Source organism: Tiliqua scincoides, chromosome 7 (assembly GCF_035046505.1).
Source record: "Tiliqua scincoides isolate rTilSci1 chromosome 7, rTilSci1.hap2, whole genome shotgun sequence".
Lineage (NCBI taxonomy): Eukaryota > Metazoa > Chordata > Lepidosauria > Squamata > Scincidae > Tiliqua > Tiliqua scincoides.
The window spans coordinates 78,797,003-78,813,361 of NC_089827.1; the positions used below are offsets into that span (position 1 = coordinate 78,797,003).

Sequence of the window (16,359 nt, forward strand, 5' to 3'; positions counted from 1 at the left end):
AGTTCTGTTCTCTTGCACTTCAGATTCTTGTGTGCATCTTTGCTAAAACAGTCATAAAACCACACAGTAGTGTTCGTTCTCCCCCCCCCCCGCACCCCATTTCAGTATAGCAGAGGCATCCAAAATCACAGTTACTACAAAACCAGCGACTATGATAGCAAATATACACGTCATCTTCTGGATGCAGCAGTGATGGTTCAGGATTTCTTCACTCAGTTATCTGCTGGTCTTCAAATGACTTAAACATTCTGAAACTCAAACTCCATGTTCTAATGACTGACATTGGAGGAAAAAACCCACATTTTAGGATCTGTTGTTATTCAAGTATCCTTAATATGCCATGATTAAACTGCAGTCACTGTGGCCATTAATTTCTCTTGCGTTTAAGGTCTGGTTGGAATGGCACTATTTGTGGTCATAAAAACAGGAGCAGGACAAAACTCTGTTTGGGAAACAAGTAGCAAAAAATGTGCCTTGAGGACTAACCAAGACTTCCCTGTGCTTCTGAATGCCACACAATAGCTGTGTCCCCAGCGTGACGCCTCTGAAAGGGATTTAGCACCATTTTAAATGTCTTGTTCATATATAGGTTTTGGCTATAAAGTGTTTGTAGGTTCCCATTTCATCTCTGAACCAGTGTTGTGTCCACTTTGTTGAAGGAAGGCATTGTTTTGATCATTCCATTCCCCAGGGAAAGTCTGTTGCTCTGAGCTCAGCTTCTGAGAGGCTAGAGGGTTTCGGCTAATAACCAGTTCTAGTTTATTACCAGATTCTGCTATTAGGGGCACAACTAGACAGCAGTCGAAGTCTCTTGTGCGGACATGATTGACCTTAAAACGCAAAAATGCTTTCTGTTAGTCAGCAGACATGAAAAAGACAAACACATTTCATGTGATGCTTTATCCTTGGAATAATCTCCCTATAGAAATATAAGTACATAAACTAGCTTTAACTTGAAGGGAACTGAAGAAGGAAATGCTTAAACTTGGATTGACTGATTTCTGTCAATACTTTATGGTCAAAGAATTGTACAGATCCTATTTGTTTACTTTGAAGTAACTCCCATTGTGTTCAGTAGGACCTGATGTCAAGCAAGTGAGCACAGGCTTTCACCCTCTAGTCTGAATTATGGGATAACAACTGAATCAAATTGTGCTTATGATGTATTGTTCTTGTGTTCATGAATAGGGCATTCCATGGCTTGTTTTTGTTCCCTTTCTCCTTCATTCCATTCACGAATCGGGTGAACTGTGTGAACTTTTAGTTGAAAAGCGGTATATAAATACTGTTAATAATAATAATAATTAGGGAGCTGAACTAAGGAAGCTGAACAGGAGCTTCCTGTTAATAATAATAATAATAATAATAATAATAATAACAACAACAACTTTATTTTTACCCCGTCTTTCTCCCCGAAGGGACTCAAGGCGGCTTACAACATATTAAAAACAATTTAAAAACAAATAAGAACATATTAACACATCATAAAAAAACAGCAGAGTAAAAAAAATAGGTAAAAAGAGCATAGAGCAGCAGCAAGTTATAAAAGAATCAGGCCTGTAAAAAATATTAAAAGATGTTAAAAAGATGTTAAAAGGCCGAGAACTCAGAAGGCCTGTTTAAACAGAAGGGTCTTCAGGCCTTGCCAAAAGGTCTCAAGAGAGGGAGCCATTCTTAAGTTAAGGGGAAGGGAGTTCCATAGCATTGGTGCCACTGAGAAGGCCCTATTTCTTGCAGCCGCCCCACGAACCTCCCTAGGCGGCGGCACTTGTAAAAAGGCCTTCTCTGATGACCTGAGAGGGCGAGCCGGATTGTACAGGAGCAGGCGATCTCTAAGATACCCTGGTCCAGAGCAGTATAGGGCTTTAAAGGTCAATACCAGCACCTTGAATTGGGCCCGGAAACGAATGGGCAGCCAGTGCAGCCGCTGGAGAAGCGGACTGACAGAGTCGAACCATCTACCTCCAGTAACCATGCGGGCCGCCGCATTCTGCACTAGTTGCAGTTTCCGAACCATCTTCAAGGGCAGCCCCACATAGAGCGCATTACAGTAATCTAATCTCGATGTCACCGAGGCATGGATCACCGTGGCCAGGTCTGCACGATCCAAGTACAGCCGCAGCTGGCGCACCAGCCGAAGCTGAGCGAAGGCCCCCCTAGCCACAGCCGCCACCTGGGAATCCAGGAGCAGCTGCGAGTCCAGGTGGACCCCCAAGCTGCGAACCTGCTCCTTCAGAGGGAGTGCAACCCCATTCAGCGCAAGCCGATAGTCCAGCACCTGCATCGAGGATTTCCGAACCAGGAGAGCCTCTGTCTTATCCAGATTTAATTTGAGCTTGTTAGCCCCCATCCAGATCCTCACTGCCTCCAGACAGCGCTCCAGGCCCTCAACCGCCACCCTGGAGTCTGGAGGAAAGGAGAGATAGAGCTGGGTGTCATCAGCATATTGATGGCACCCCACTCCCCGGATGACCTCTCCCAGCGGTTTCATGTAGATGTTAAATAGCATGGGGGACAGAATTGAGCCCTGTGGCACCCCGCATCTCAAGGGCCAGGGTGTCAAACAGGCACCCCCCAGCACCACCATCTGGGACCGACCCTCCAAGTAGGAGCGGAACCACCGCAAAACAGTACCTCCAGCTCCCAACTCGGCCAATCGACCCAGAAGGATACCATGGTTGATGGTATCGAAAGCCGCTGAGAGGTCCAGCAGGACCAACAGGGACGCACTCCCCCTGTCCAGTCCCTGGCGTAGGTCATCCACCAAGGCGACCAAGGCGGTTTCTGTCCCAAAGCCCGGCCTGAAGCCAGATTGAAAAGGATCCAGATAATCCGCTTCATCCAAGACCCTCTGGAGTTGGGACGCCACCACCCGCTCAATTACCTTGCCCAGAAACGGGATGTTGGAGACTGGCCGGTAGTTATCCAACACAGTGGAATCCAGGGAGGGCTTCATCAGGAGGAGGCGAACCACCGCCCATTTCAAAGCGAGTGGTAACGTCCCCTCCATCAAGGAAGAGTTGACCACCCTCCCCATCCACTCAGCCAGCCCACCCCGGGCAGCTCTTATCAACCAAGCTGGGCAAGGGTCGAGCAGGCAGGCAGATGGCCTCACACTCCAAAGGAGTCTGTCCACATCCTTAGGCTGTACAAGCTGAAAAGAATCCCACAACACTGGACAAGCAGTTGCCAAGGGGACATCGTCAGACACTGTCAATGTGGCATCCAAGTTGTGACGAATACGATCAATTTTATCTGCAAAATGTTGCGCAAACACGTCACTGCGGCTGACCGTGTATTCCTCCTGGTCTACTGGGGGGGCCTGATGGAGGAGGCCCCGCACCACACGGAACAGCTCTGCCGGACGGTTGTCAGCAGACGCATGGTAGCAGAGAAGAACGATCTCTTCGCTGCTACCACCGCCACCGCTGGATCCACCGCTGTTAACATCTGAATGCTCAGCTTGGTTTTATAAGTTGCTTTTCATTTAAAGAAAAAACTACACAACTACTTGGAAAAAATGTCTGAGTAAGAGCCTGATCCTGTGGCCTGCGCCACAGACCACAGTTGCAAATGTGCCGTAAGGCACATTTGTGGGGCTTACTGCTGGGCTCCCACTGGAGCTAGCCCAGCTCCGGCTGGTGTTGAGCCAGCGTGCAGCGGGCACCCAGGTTCCGCAGCTTGCCGGTCCCCCGGACTGCCGGGCTGTGGAATGGGAGATGGGGGCATGGGAGAGGCATTCCGGGGAGGGGGGAGGCGTGTCGGGGGAGAGGAAGAGGTGGATCCATGGAGCTGAGCTCCGCAGGATCCAAGGCGCTGGGGCAGGGCTGCTCGCCCGACACGAGCACCTTTACTTTAGCGGCGACCAAAAGGTCGCCACTAAAGTGAGTAGCCCCATTGCGGGGCTGCTTCCATTAGTCAGAGGAAGGGGATGAATGTCCCCTGCTCCTGAGGAGCCTCCCGAGGTAGCGCGGGAGGTGCAGGATCCGGCAGGAGCCCTCTGTGGAGCTGCCGTGTCCCGGACCTCCGGGCAGCTCAGGATTGGGTTGTAAGACTGTATGCCTTTTGGGGTCAGAGAAGCATTTAGTGATTTACTCTGTATTGATTTGTGAACATTTTTTGTTGAAAAGTGATCTATAAATATTCTTAACAAGATAAGGTATGTAAGCATTGTAGGCTCCAAATATTACCTGTAGCAGTCTGTCATATGGCTTCAAACCACCCACATCTCCAGGTCCAGCTGGTCGAATATTCTTAACATACACACCCTTTTCTAATAAGCCATCTGAGACGCTGAACCCAAAGTCCTCCGCATCAGAATCCTTGTACAAAGTTACCTGTGAAAAAATTATGAGGTCTGCACTGTAAAAATAATTAACAGATACTTACTCCTGTTCTGCTCAACCTCTGTTCAAAGCTGTAGCATGCTGGTGTTGCTTCTTAACACTTAACACTGTCTTCTTTTACCCTCAAGCATCAGATCTTATAATGAATAATGGTGTTCTTTTGTCTGTCTGAAATGTACTAGTGTATTAATAAACATGCCTTTTGTTGCAACAAGAAATGACCTTGTCTTGCGTATGACTGTGTTAGCTGTGATCATTCTATTCCTTAAATTCCTAGATCTCGTGGGATCCAAGACGGTGCCAAATTCATGCAATTTCATGAACTTTGGGTGCCACATTCTTGGATCTTGTGAGGTTTTGCAACGTCCAAGATGGCAGTGCCTGACCAAGCCAGGAAGAAGAGGCTGTAGGGGTGTCGTGACCCAGGTAAATTTGGGAACCACTGCAGTAAACCCTGTTCTTTAAACATCATCCCTGTTTCTGTGCATGGCAAACAAGTTCTCTTCTTTACTTTGAGTAGCAAGAATGAAGACCCTGAATCTTGCAGAAGAAATCCCAAAACCATTTTGTCTTTTATTCCTAAGAACCTAAATTGGAGGCTGATAAAATGTGCCTCAGCAAACAATACTGGCACAAGTTGGCTTGTTGATTCATTTCTATGCATGTAAAATATGTTACCTGTGCTCAGATAAAGAGGCTGAAAATCTACCTTGACTTTAAGCCATTTCTGTCCAGTGTTCCATATACACAACTGGGATCAAGTGTGTACATCTGTGGGCTGGGCAGAAATGGGTTAAAAAGAAAACAATCCAAAGCATTCTGTAAGATAAGAAAGCTATGCAAGGTCTGTAAAACCTTGATGTAGTGTCCCTATGCTTTATATGTTTTTTTCTTTCTGTATATTTTTCCTTGCTTGAAAATGATATAAGCTATGTGGTTTGAACTTGACACAGAGACCATTCCGGTGGTCGTTCCTTACGTGCCATTAGTCAGAAACTCAAATAAAAGTTGATTCTGTATTCTCTGCTAACTGCATGTGAAGAGTTTTTCTTCATTGCTTTTCTGTTTTCTTCTAAAAGCAAAGAATGGACACGTATCAATAGTAGGCTGTCTATACATGTATTTTGTTTGTTATGTTGGCATCCTTCAGTCTCGGAAGACTATGGTGTCACGCTCTAAATGGTGGTTCTGGAACAGTGTCTCCAGTGCGCAAAGCCTGGGTAAGGTAGGTATGGAGGATAGGCTGTTACCCATGCAGCAAATCCCCCCTCTCCACGTCACTGAAATGGTCCAATGGAAAGGCAGAGGCCAATACGGTTGGTTCTAGCGGCATCGCAGGAGTTGCCAGAACGTGACTGTGTCCAGCCATGAACTTCCTCAGGGACTCCGGCTCCAGATTTTGCCTCGAGGTTGACTCCTGAAGCCTTTTCCATAACTGGATGTAGCCACAAGGCAGTGGAGGTTTGGGATCAGAGTTTTCCTTCTCTCAGATGGGCTGCCTTCCCAGGCTGATGAGTCCCATCTACCCGGTGGCTGTTTAGTCGCCTCTTACGACAAGTACAGCCAAACTGAGGCCCTATTCTTATCCCCCAGCCCCAGGGGTATTTATTTTGTTTAGCCCACTTAGAATAAATTAGACAGCTAATTGATAGAAATTGGCTCTTCATTCTGCAGCACGTGGTCTGCTAAGTAACTCATGAAGGAATTATCTGAAATGTTCTCTTACAAGGGGAGTAGATAACAAATGATTGCAGAAAATACAAGAGCTTAATAGGGTCCTGACAGTCTTTCCTGATAATCAAATTTGTTTCCTATGAAGTATATTTTATATGGTAAATGATCATGGTGCATCAGCTGAAATCATAGCAGAGGTGCCTCGCAAAAGAATATCAGCCACTGGCTAGTTTGCTAACATAGATACAGTGTCAGCATCCACGGATTTCACCAGATGGCAGAGATAGTCTCTGGCGCTCTTGGAAGCCACTTCTGGGTTCCGTGCCAGATGCTTTAAAAAAGTGATTTTAAAAAGAAGGCTTAAAAAGTTTTCCTTACCTTAGCATTGCAAACTACGCCAGCCACTTCCGGGTCACGCTGCAGTCCACGAGCCCCTCTGTTGGCTGTGGCATGCCTGGGAATGCATCACAGAAATGTTTGGCAACACTTCCACAATTCATTCCGAGGCACACCAGGGGCAAGAAAGGAAGTCATGGGCCTCAGTGTGACCTGGATGTGGCTTCTGGGAGTGCAGAGATTGCCCTGCGGCCAGCACAGTTTGCAGCGCTAAGGTAAGGGACACATTTAAATAACTTTTAAAAACCTTATTTTTGACGCAGACTAGGAGGTCCGGGAATGGATCTTCCTGCGAATACCAAGGGACTACTGTATATTTGATTGTATTTGCTCCTTGAAAGAGTACATCAGAGGTGGGCTTGCAAACAAGACCATACCCCAGCCCCAGCATTTGCTCTGTAAGACCATTAGTGGAAGCACAGCCAAGTAATCTTGTTCTGTGCGCTACAATCCAAAGCTTATTGTCCAAAGGGAAGCTCCAAAGATACACCACCTTGTGTAACTCCACAGGAGTCGGTGACATGATCTCTTTCATCTCTTGCTTCATTTTGCGCAGAGTGACTGACTTCCGCCCCACATCGGAAGGCAGCGTGTTACTGCGGGTTGTCTGGCTGTAATGTGGTCTCGAAGTGCTTCTCTCCTGGAAGCTTGCTTGTCTTCCTAGATGGCTGCGATGCTGTGGGTTGTCATGGTTCAGGCTCATTGTACTTCCAGACATAATTGCTGCCTGAAGCATGAATATACAGATGTTTATGATGGGTGATGTAGTAAAAGCAAAAGAGCAGGTTCTAACAGGAGGCAGCACAGTCAACTCTAACTGTCACTGTCCAAACACAGTCACTTTTGGGCACAGCAAAGGGCTATAGGACAGATGGACCATTTAACAGAGAGTCCTTTGAGAACTGGACCAAGGCTATCCAATGACATTTTTATCCAAAGTGCCACAGAATTATTCAAGTCCCTATAAATTTAGAATTGCAATGTGATGCTGCAATGCTTATGCCTGGCTCTCAGAAGTCTGAAACTAAACTGTGGGTGTTTGCTGACAAAAATGTCTAACCTAAAAAAAATAAACACCCTAGCACCTGTAGAATTACTATCTCTTAAAGTCAGAATGAAAGTGTTTATTACAGTAGCATTTTTAAGCTGTGAAGTGAAAAATGCAAAATCAGCAGCGATGTGGCTCTTCCGAGCAGCGACACCTTTGATGGAGACAGGTAAGAGCGACACTTTGTGACTCTAGACAGTTCCTCTAAAAATGGAGCTGCTGAACCTGAACAAGTTTTTTTAGCAATTTTCAACTGCTGTGCTCCAAACATCCACAGCACTCCGGATGAAAATCACTGCCTTAGCAGAACAATCTGAGTGTAGCACCTTTCAAACAATGTTACAGGATCCTGCGTGCCTCGTGAAATGGATGTTGCTCTCTCAAAGACCCCTGCGGAACTAAGTTCATGTGAAATGTGTGGCCATCTCAGGTGAAGTTAAGACCTAAGACTTCTGCTGAGCGTGCCCCAGTCTTCTGACCCTCCAGAAATAATACAGCTTGTCTGTAGAACAATATGGCCACTGACCAGACCCAGTGGAAGAGTTCATAGTAATATATGTGTGGAGGTTTTCATGACCAGCAATAACCCAACAATTCAACATATATTTATTTGGCTGAGAAGACCATGGTTATGTCAAAGAATCTGAATCCATGTTGTTAAAAAAAGTCCAAAGTTTTGCTCTGTTTTTTCAGAACTTTTCCAGGGAAAACAAATATATGTTAAGTTTGTAAAGTATGACATCCAGATGGCCTGGAATGGGGTGTCCATTCTGTGATGTACTGCAGAGTTCCTACTACCAATTACAGCTGGGTTTAGATGAAGGCCCAGTCATATTCCTGTTTGATCCCTTCTGATAGGAAGGAAGGCAAGTAGAGTGCGTAAGGCTTAATAAAGGAAGAGAAGAAGCAAATGCCATGTAGGAAAAGCCATGGCAGCTCTTGAACAATCTTTGGGAATTTAATATGTTGAGAAAATCAGCAAATACTGGCAATTAGCCATACAATAATTACAGAAGCACTCATAACTGTGGTTCTTTTCTTACTTCAAGGAATTCTCTGTTTAAATCACCATCTTGGTTAAAAGGCCGCTGCTGAACCCATTATACAGAAAGGGCTGAACTCTAAATTTGAAACAGCACTCTTAGTGGTTTGTGGTACCCAGGCCGACTGCAAGAAGCAAAGAAGCCATTTCCTCTTTCGGAATCATTTTCCTAAAGATGACTGTTTGCAATAACCTGGTTGTTCTGAATTCAACGTACAGAAATCTTGGTGTTTTCTTTTTCTCTCCTTTATTATAAAAAAAAGCACTACCAACCCGGGCAGTTTCTGTTTTTAGTTTTTGGCTGGTAGCAACAACTGAAGGATTTGATTGGCGGGGGGGGGGGGGGGGACAACGACGACACAACCTCTCTTCTTACTGCAGGTAAATAGGGTGTCCCTATTACAAAAAAGCAAATTGGACTTTGAGAGTGGAGCAAGCAAGATTAGCTTGCCAGAAAATAAGTGCCCTGCTATCATGTTCTTTGCACCATTGCTTCCCACTCACAGAGGTGCTGACAAGACAGCTATGTGTAATTATTGCAGTAAATGCCCAATTAATTTGTTGCACGTTTTTTAAAGCCTTGTGTCATCATTTAAAATGAAGAATTATCAACCCACTGGAACATTCGTTTCTGTTATCTACATCCATATCCATTTGCTGTGCTCTCAGCAAGGAAATCCATAAGTGAAGCCTGAGGTACCATGCCTTCGACAGAATTAAACCAAACTGACATGACATTTTTCTCCCAAGTTCCTCTGAACTGCAGTTAAACATACATCAGATTCACATTAAAGTAAACAGACATGCAATACGGAAGCCATAAATCTGAGCTGTGCAATCAACTTGAGCTGCAGGAGTTTTACCCAGTTATGCCATTCACATTCCTTGTGGTTGCTCAGGGATTTCAGGATGACATAAAAATGAAAATGAGACTCTGCCAGTTTTGCAACACAGGGAATTTAAAAGAACATAAAAGAAAATTCTTGAGGCCTCACCCTTCTGAAGCAGTAAAACTGATAAGTGTATTCATTTTTTGCTCTGATTAAGGAACATGTGGGCAGCTTTAGACAAAGAGATGCTTCGTTATTCTGCCTTTTTAAAAAATAAGCCACACAGTGTGTTCATGTGGAATTCATAACTGAAATTATCATCAAGTTGCATCATGAAAAAAATAATAGCATATACAAATCTTAGGCCATTATCTTGGTTCACCTGCTGAATCCTATTTTAGCAACACGGAAAGATTGCTTTTCGTTTATGTTCCCCTTAATTCAGATTCAGTTCTGTTGCAAGAGATGCATGCCAAGAAAACCTCCATCAAAGCAGCTGGAAGAGAATGGAATTTGCTGCTGCTGCGAAGGCAAAACAAGCCTGCAAACAGGTGCAGCCGGCAGTAGCACAGGAGAAGCTTGGGCGCACGCATGTTTGTCTCACTTCAGCCACAGTTCCATGGAAGAAACAGCTGGATTAGGGGGCAGGGAAGGCAGCAGCACAAGCAAAAATAGAAACAGAAAGGGTAGGTACCAAGAGAGTCATGTTTCTCAAACACAGACGCTTGTCAGCCTCGTCCTGTGGAGAGGGGGGTGAAAGCTTTAAAATGAATTCTCGTGATTAATGCAAACTTAGAAAAACAAAGGAGAAAAGAACAGAAAAAATGAGTGTTAATAGACGAAAAAAAGAAATTGGCATTTTATGACATGATTAAGGTTGCTTCTACCTCTAATTCCCTCAGAATTCCTGACTGTCCACAGGTTTCCAAGTCCTCCAGGGCTTGAGACCAGAAATTTTCCTCCTGGTCAGTCTCGGGGGCACCTGCAAAGCTGGATTCATAGAGAAAGGTTTGCTTACATTGAAAGGCAACACTGCAGTGAACTTCACAGGAACAGCTGCATGCAGTCACCCCGACATTGTGCCGTTTCACACAGGAGTACAGGAGGAGACCAGGCCAGGGGGTGTGGAGCACAGGCGTGAGATCACCTGGTGGCATGGAAGGCAAGGCCCACTGGGCAAAAAGTTTACTAGAGGCACAGAAGTGAACTTCAAGCCAATGTCAGTTTGTTTTTGAAAACCTGCCCATTGAAAACTTCACATTTGATGAGGCTTCAGGGTACAATTGTTCTTTTTGAGAAATGCAGCCACTAAAAGCATCCTCCATGTTGAAAATGCAAAAGGAGTAAACGCCCCCCCAAGTGCAACCTATAAATAGCAGCTCTTCAAAAAGCCAGGGTGTTCCTCTTGGCTCGTCCCTTTCCCTGACCTGCATCTATCACCGCAGCCTTTGATCCGACGTCAGGCTTAGCAGTAAACTGGGCAAACAGAAGTGCAGATACTCTGATGGGGGGCAGAAGTGAGAGAGAGGCTCAAGATTCCTGGAGAGGTTCATGCTGATTACTTTGAAATTAATTTAACATATTCAGCACTTACACTCATACCAGCTGGAATCACCACTGCATGCATAAGGCACGTTTTCATTATTTCACAATGCCAATTTGTTAGATACTTAATTTTTTTCAGTGTCTTTAATTCCTATTTATGGATGTGAGGGGCAAAGTGCTTAAAGATTCATTATTCAAAGTGCTCATCTTTAAAGTTCCAACCCAAGAGTGTCCAACTCATTTCATGCAGTGGACCGAATAGCATTCATAATCCGTGCTGATTATCATGAATAACATTATTAAGCAGGACCCGGAAGTGACATCATTAAGCAGATGATGACCAGAAATAAGCACTTTTTACTCACTTTGGGCACAATCCTAACAGTACCCTGGGCTGGTGCAAGTCCCTTGTGCTGGTCCAGGAAGGTTGTGAATGTGTTGTAAGGCATGTTTGCGCCTCCTCAAGAGTCAGCTGGGCCAGCACGCAGATGTGCACTGACCCACAGAGGCTGAATCTAGCCTCCACACCAACATGGGGAGGGAGCTCAGCTGATGTAAAGCTCTGGGGTGGGTGGGGGGAGGTGTTCCAGGGCAGGGAGAGGGCAGGTGGTGGGTGGTCCTTGGGGGTGGGCAGGTGGGCAGGTGGGGCAGGGCTGGGACCAGGAAATTATGCCGTATTCCAATACCGAATCCCAAGCAGTGCAGAGCCTCTCCGCTCTCCTTGGACTTATGGACTCCGGAGGTGGCCCAAGTCTGAGGAGACCCATAGGGCCTGCAGTGGCTTACCCAGGGGTAGGGGAAGAGCTTCCCCTTACCTTCAGCTGTGCTACTTTGGAGCCCTATCTAGTGCTGGATACAGGTCAGGCCTCCTGGCCTGCCTGTTCAAGCACAAGATAGGATTATGCTGCACGGAACTCATTGGCTGCAAATGACAGAAGAGAAAATATGCAGATCTTCAGCATATTTTCAAGATATGAGAGAGCCCAATTATCACACAGGCTGCCCTTTCCTCGGGACCTCTTCTGCTGAGGCTCTGCTGCACAATTAAATAGCCAAGAGGGTATTCTGATTATTCTGCTGCACTGCTATCCACTGCCCCCCTTCACAGCCACTTGGACAGGCCATCCAATGCCACTCTGAAAAAAAGCAAAAAAAGCAGGTGAACTTGGAGTGGTGTACAATCACTCTGAGTGGCTGTGAGGGGGGCAGGTTCACCTGTCCCCCCTTGCAGTCACTCAAAGTGGTTGAGTGCCACTCTAAGGGGCTGCCCAATGCCCACTTTTTTTGCTTCTGGGTTGGGGGGGCAGCATTTGTATTCCTGGCCCCTGGGTGGTAGAAGAGCCAGTAAGGCAATTGGTCTCATTCCATTATTTATTAGCATCAGTACCTGAGAAGAACTCTTGCACATTTCCCCTTCTTCTTACCTTGATTCCACAACTAACATTCAAAGAATCACTAGTCATTATTATTAAAGCCTGGATTGCGCCTTGTCAGAACCCAACCTGGACTCTGTTGATCCCCTACAAAATGTCTGTTTTGCTTGCTAAACACTCCTCATCTTACAGGGCAATCCTATGCATGTCTACTCAGAAGTAAGTGCCATGGTGGTCAAGGGAGCTTGCTGCCAAAAAGGTTGGAATAGGATTGCAGCCTTATGGCTCAATGCTATCTGGGCCTTGTGCTGCTGGAACTTGCTGCTGGAACAAGACCCTTTATGGCAGTGCAAAAACTGGGCCACTGTTGTGCACTTCCACAACAGTGGAAGGTCATTGCTGCAAATAGTGTGTAGCAGTGGCTTCTGGTGGCTCTGTTGCTCTAAGTACGTTGGTGGCAGGAGCAATTATGAGTGGGGAGGAGGACAGGGGGAGGATTTGGGGGCAGGAAGGGGGAGGGTGAATCCACATTGGAAATTAGTGCCTAAAAATTTGTGATGGAAATACTTTTGCTTTGAACAATATATAATTGATAATGATTATGTTATCAACCACAGTGACATATCTCTAGCAATCCAGGCTTAAAGGCATTTACTACGAGTATGGATCAGCCTCAGTCACAATGGGGTATTTCTGTCATAAGGGAAGACAAACCATGAGTCTAAGGTGATAAAAACCAGTGCAGGTGTTTGCCTCCCATGAGACTGCTAGAGATAATAGTCAGGAACTGTATATTGGTAAGGGAGTGCAGTGGGATTCTTCCACCGGGCTGCAATCACGATCAGCACTTCCATAAGGTCTCTGGGGACACTAGTTAGACTGTAGGTCAGCAGCAGAAACCAGCAATAATGAAATCTGTCTGGAAGTTATAGAACAACTTTTCTAGGGTCCTGGATATATTAGAAAGGGAAAAATACAGCACAAAATTCCATTCTTTCAGACCAAACTATACATGAATGAGGCAGCTCCTTTATACAAATCATTGGTCCATCTAGTTCTGTATTGTCTATACTGATTGGCAGTGTATCTCCAAGGTTTCCTACAGGGGTCTTTCACGGCCCTACCTGGAGATGCTGGGAAATCAACTTGGGTTGTTCCACGTGCACAGCACAGCACAGCACCTGCTCAAACACCAGCTACAGCTCTTCAGTCATACATACATCGGGCAGCAGCAGAACAGTGTCCTTCAAAGATCTGACCCATTCACATATAAATCACAGTGGGGTGTAATTAAAGGATCAAAGGGGATATACAGGTGGGCCCTGATCATCTGCAGGTTTGTGATCTGTGGACTTGACTGACTTGATCTGTGGGTTTTACACTAAACCCGAAGTGCCTGTCAGAAGGCTCTGGCAGGCCTTTTGAGGTGCAGGAACAGAACAACACCAGGCATGACCAGAAGGCACTTCCAGTTGCATCCAGAGGTATGACTGGATTTCATTATCTGTGAGCAGTCTGGGAATTGGTCCTCCACAGATACTGAGGACCTGCTGTACAATCTCTTTGGATCCACTACTATTTTTATTGAATTAATGCTTGATAGATAAGGAGCTTGCATCATACATCACTGGTGCGGCCAGGATTTCATATGCAAAATGTTAGCAGCAAACCACAATGCCTAACATGAAAGGTTAGAAAAAGTATGGAATTTTTTCTCAGGCAGGAGGTCTGGTCTAGGGGAGTAGAGCCTCCGTTAGCCCGAAGATAACATCAGAAGGTCACCAGTTCGAGGACACCAGCAGCTCCCTGAACGCTGAGAATGGCGAGACCTTGAAGCGGCTGACAAGCCGAGCTGAGCGATTCCACCTGCTCTGGGTGTGAGCAAGAAGCGTCTTGGCTGCCCTCCATGTGAGAGGTGGAGCTGCTTGTCAGCCTGCTGGGAGAACTGGAGGCCAGAAGTGACACCAAACCAGGAAGATCCATCTGAAATGTTGTTGGTTCTTGAAAGAGAGAACCTCTAGGATTGTAAAAATCCCCTTGAGGCAGTATATAAATACCTAGTTGTTGTTGTTGTTGTTGTTGTTGTTGTTGTTGTTGTTGTTGTTGTTGTTGTTGTTGTTATTATTATTATTATTATTATTATTATTATTATTATTATTATTTTGCTCTTGTAGCTAAACTTCTTCAGACTGAATGACCCTTCTGGAACAGTACTCTATGAACAACAGTTTGTCTAGGGAACTTCCCTGTAACATTTGAAAGGGGAGGCCACCCATAACGGGTGGCTTACAGGGAGATGCATGAAAAAGCCATGTCATTCCCCTTGGCCCACGCAGTCCTCATTTTCCAGCGTTTAGCAGGTTGGCATGACCCCCAACCATGCGGAAATTACACCAACACTATTCGGGTTACGAAGAATCAGCCCCAATAGATGTGTGGGTGCCATATGCACAAATGTTGCCCCCCTCAGTAGTGAAGGGAAAGGTGGGATGTAAATATTTTAATACATAACTAGGAAGTGGGGCAAAGAAAGCCAAACAGTCTTATAACACTGGAAGTGAAGGGAAGGGGAAAGTTGTCTTCAGTCTAATTTTTCCACAAACACCAGGAGTCAATGATCTATCCTTTATGCATAGAAATTCATCAAGTGCACACATCTTGCCTTCAGCATCATAACCTTTCATGAATGTCACTAACATAACCTAATAAATCTCATGCAGCATGAACTGTAAACGAAATATCTTAGCAGTTACAGGACAAGTGAGCAACTGGTATTTTGAGTCCAGGCAGGAGGTCTAATAATATAACAAATAACTTTTCTGCCACTGCAAACTTAAAATGGATACACGGCACATAACCTACCTACTGGCAGCAGGTTTGTCCCAGTCATCATCGCTTAGCCCTGTATCGTGGAAGGGATTGGTTCGAGGCCTGTTGGGTGGGGACAAGCTGCTCCTCTGCTTTGGATTTCTCCATTCAAAAGTATTGAAGTTGTATCCAGAAGCCTGATAATTGGGACCTGAAACATGAACCACATAATTATGACTCTTGATTTTTTTAAATAAGAAAATATTGATCATCTATTAGTGTGTTTGATGCCAATAAGTAAGTATTTACCTTCTTCCCCCCATCACTACATGAATCAAGCCACTATTTCCCCCATTTCATAGAACTGATGCCCTGCCACTTGCACATGATGGAGGCAAGCACTGCATACTATGGTGAGGGGGGCAATCAGGTCTCCCCAAGGTAAGGAAATTTTTGTCCTGACCTCAGGATGGACCATTTTGCCAGGCAAGAGAGCAGGAATGAGGAAAAGCACTTCTTCTAAAACTGTTAATATTAATCCCCCCCACCCCCCACCCCCATGCACAGGTTCTTGAGAGCAGCGGCAGGCAAGCATCTGTACACTTTTACCAAATGACTGGTTGGTCTAGAATTGGTGGTGAGCATTCTGGGAAGCAGACTGCAGGAGGAAGACACTTTCTGAATACTGCAGAGCTGCAGTAAATAATACGTAAATAATGTATAGATGTAAATAATATGGCCACGTATAGGTGCTCCAATTTTTGGCTCAACACATGTTGGTAAGGTGACTGAAGGAGCTTACACTGCTCCTGCCTCGGCTGAGCTTGTGCTCTGGGTAAGATTCTCAGTTTATAGCTAGCACCCTCGAGCAGCACTTTGATCTTCATTAGAGAAGGTTGACAAGAAATGCCTCCATTTTGCTCCCGCACCTGGAATGGCTCCGAAGGGAAGGGGAAGCACAACATGTTCAGCTGCCTGTACAACTCAGTGCTTTGCACCCACTCCAGCTGTGCCACTGAAAAGTGCCTCTTTCCCGGGCAGCTTCTCTTCCATTTGCTGTTCACGGAAGTCACCTGGGAGAAGCTGCAGCAGATGCAATGCTAAATACTTCATGAGAATAACAGAGCTGAAAGAACCTGAAAAGCCACTGAGTGCAGCCTCTTTCCAAAAGCCCAGAACCTCACAGACGAGCTTACGCCATGCAGACCTGAGTATGCCCACAGGGTGGGGACATGGCCGAAAGGCACTTTTAGGGCAAACAAGCTGCGAGGAGTCATGCCACGAGGCAAGATGTACA

At 45.6% G+C, this 16,359-nt stretch overlaps 1 protein-coding gene across 3 annotated transcripts in view; it reads right to left on the reverse strand.

Annotated features, from left to right (window-relative positions):
* Positions 1-205: 205 nt before the first annotated feature.
* Positions 206-16,359, reverse strand: part of GRIP1 (glutamate receptor interacting protein 1) — a 295,235-nt gene continuing 279,081 nt past the window's right edge. For 2 of the 3 annotated variants that reach the window (XM_066633204.1, XM_066633203.1), the window contains 6 exons: positions 15,117-15,273; positions 10,224-10,326; positions 10,031-10,075; positions 6,910-7,143; positions 4,191-4,337; positions 206-830 (listed from right to left, as the gene is read on the reverse strand). In XM_066633204.1, the coding sequence (XP_066489301.1) occupies positions 597-830; positions 4,191-4,337; positions 6,910-7,143; positions 10,031-10,075; positions 10,224-10,326; positions 15,117-15,273 (920 nt within the window). In that variant the 3' untranslated portion in view covers positions 206-596. The remainder of the gene's footprint in view (positions 831-4,190; positions 4,338-6,909; positions 7,144-10,030; positions 10,076-10,223; positions 10,327-15,116; positions 15,274-16,359) is intronic. The other variant, XM_066633205.1, reaches the window with a different exon arrangement.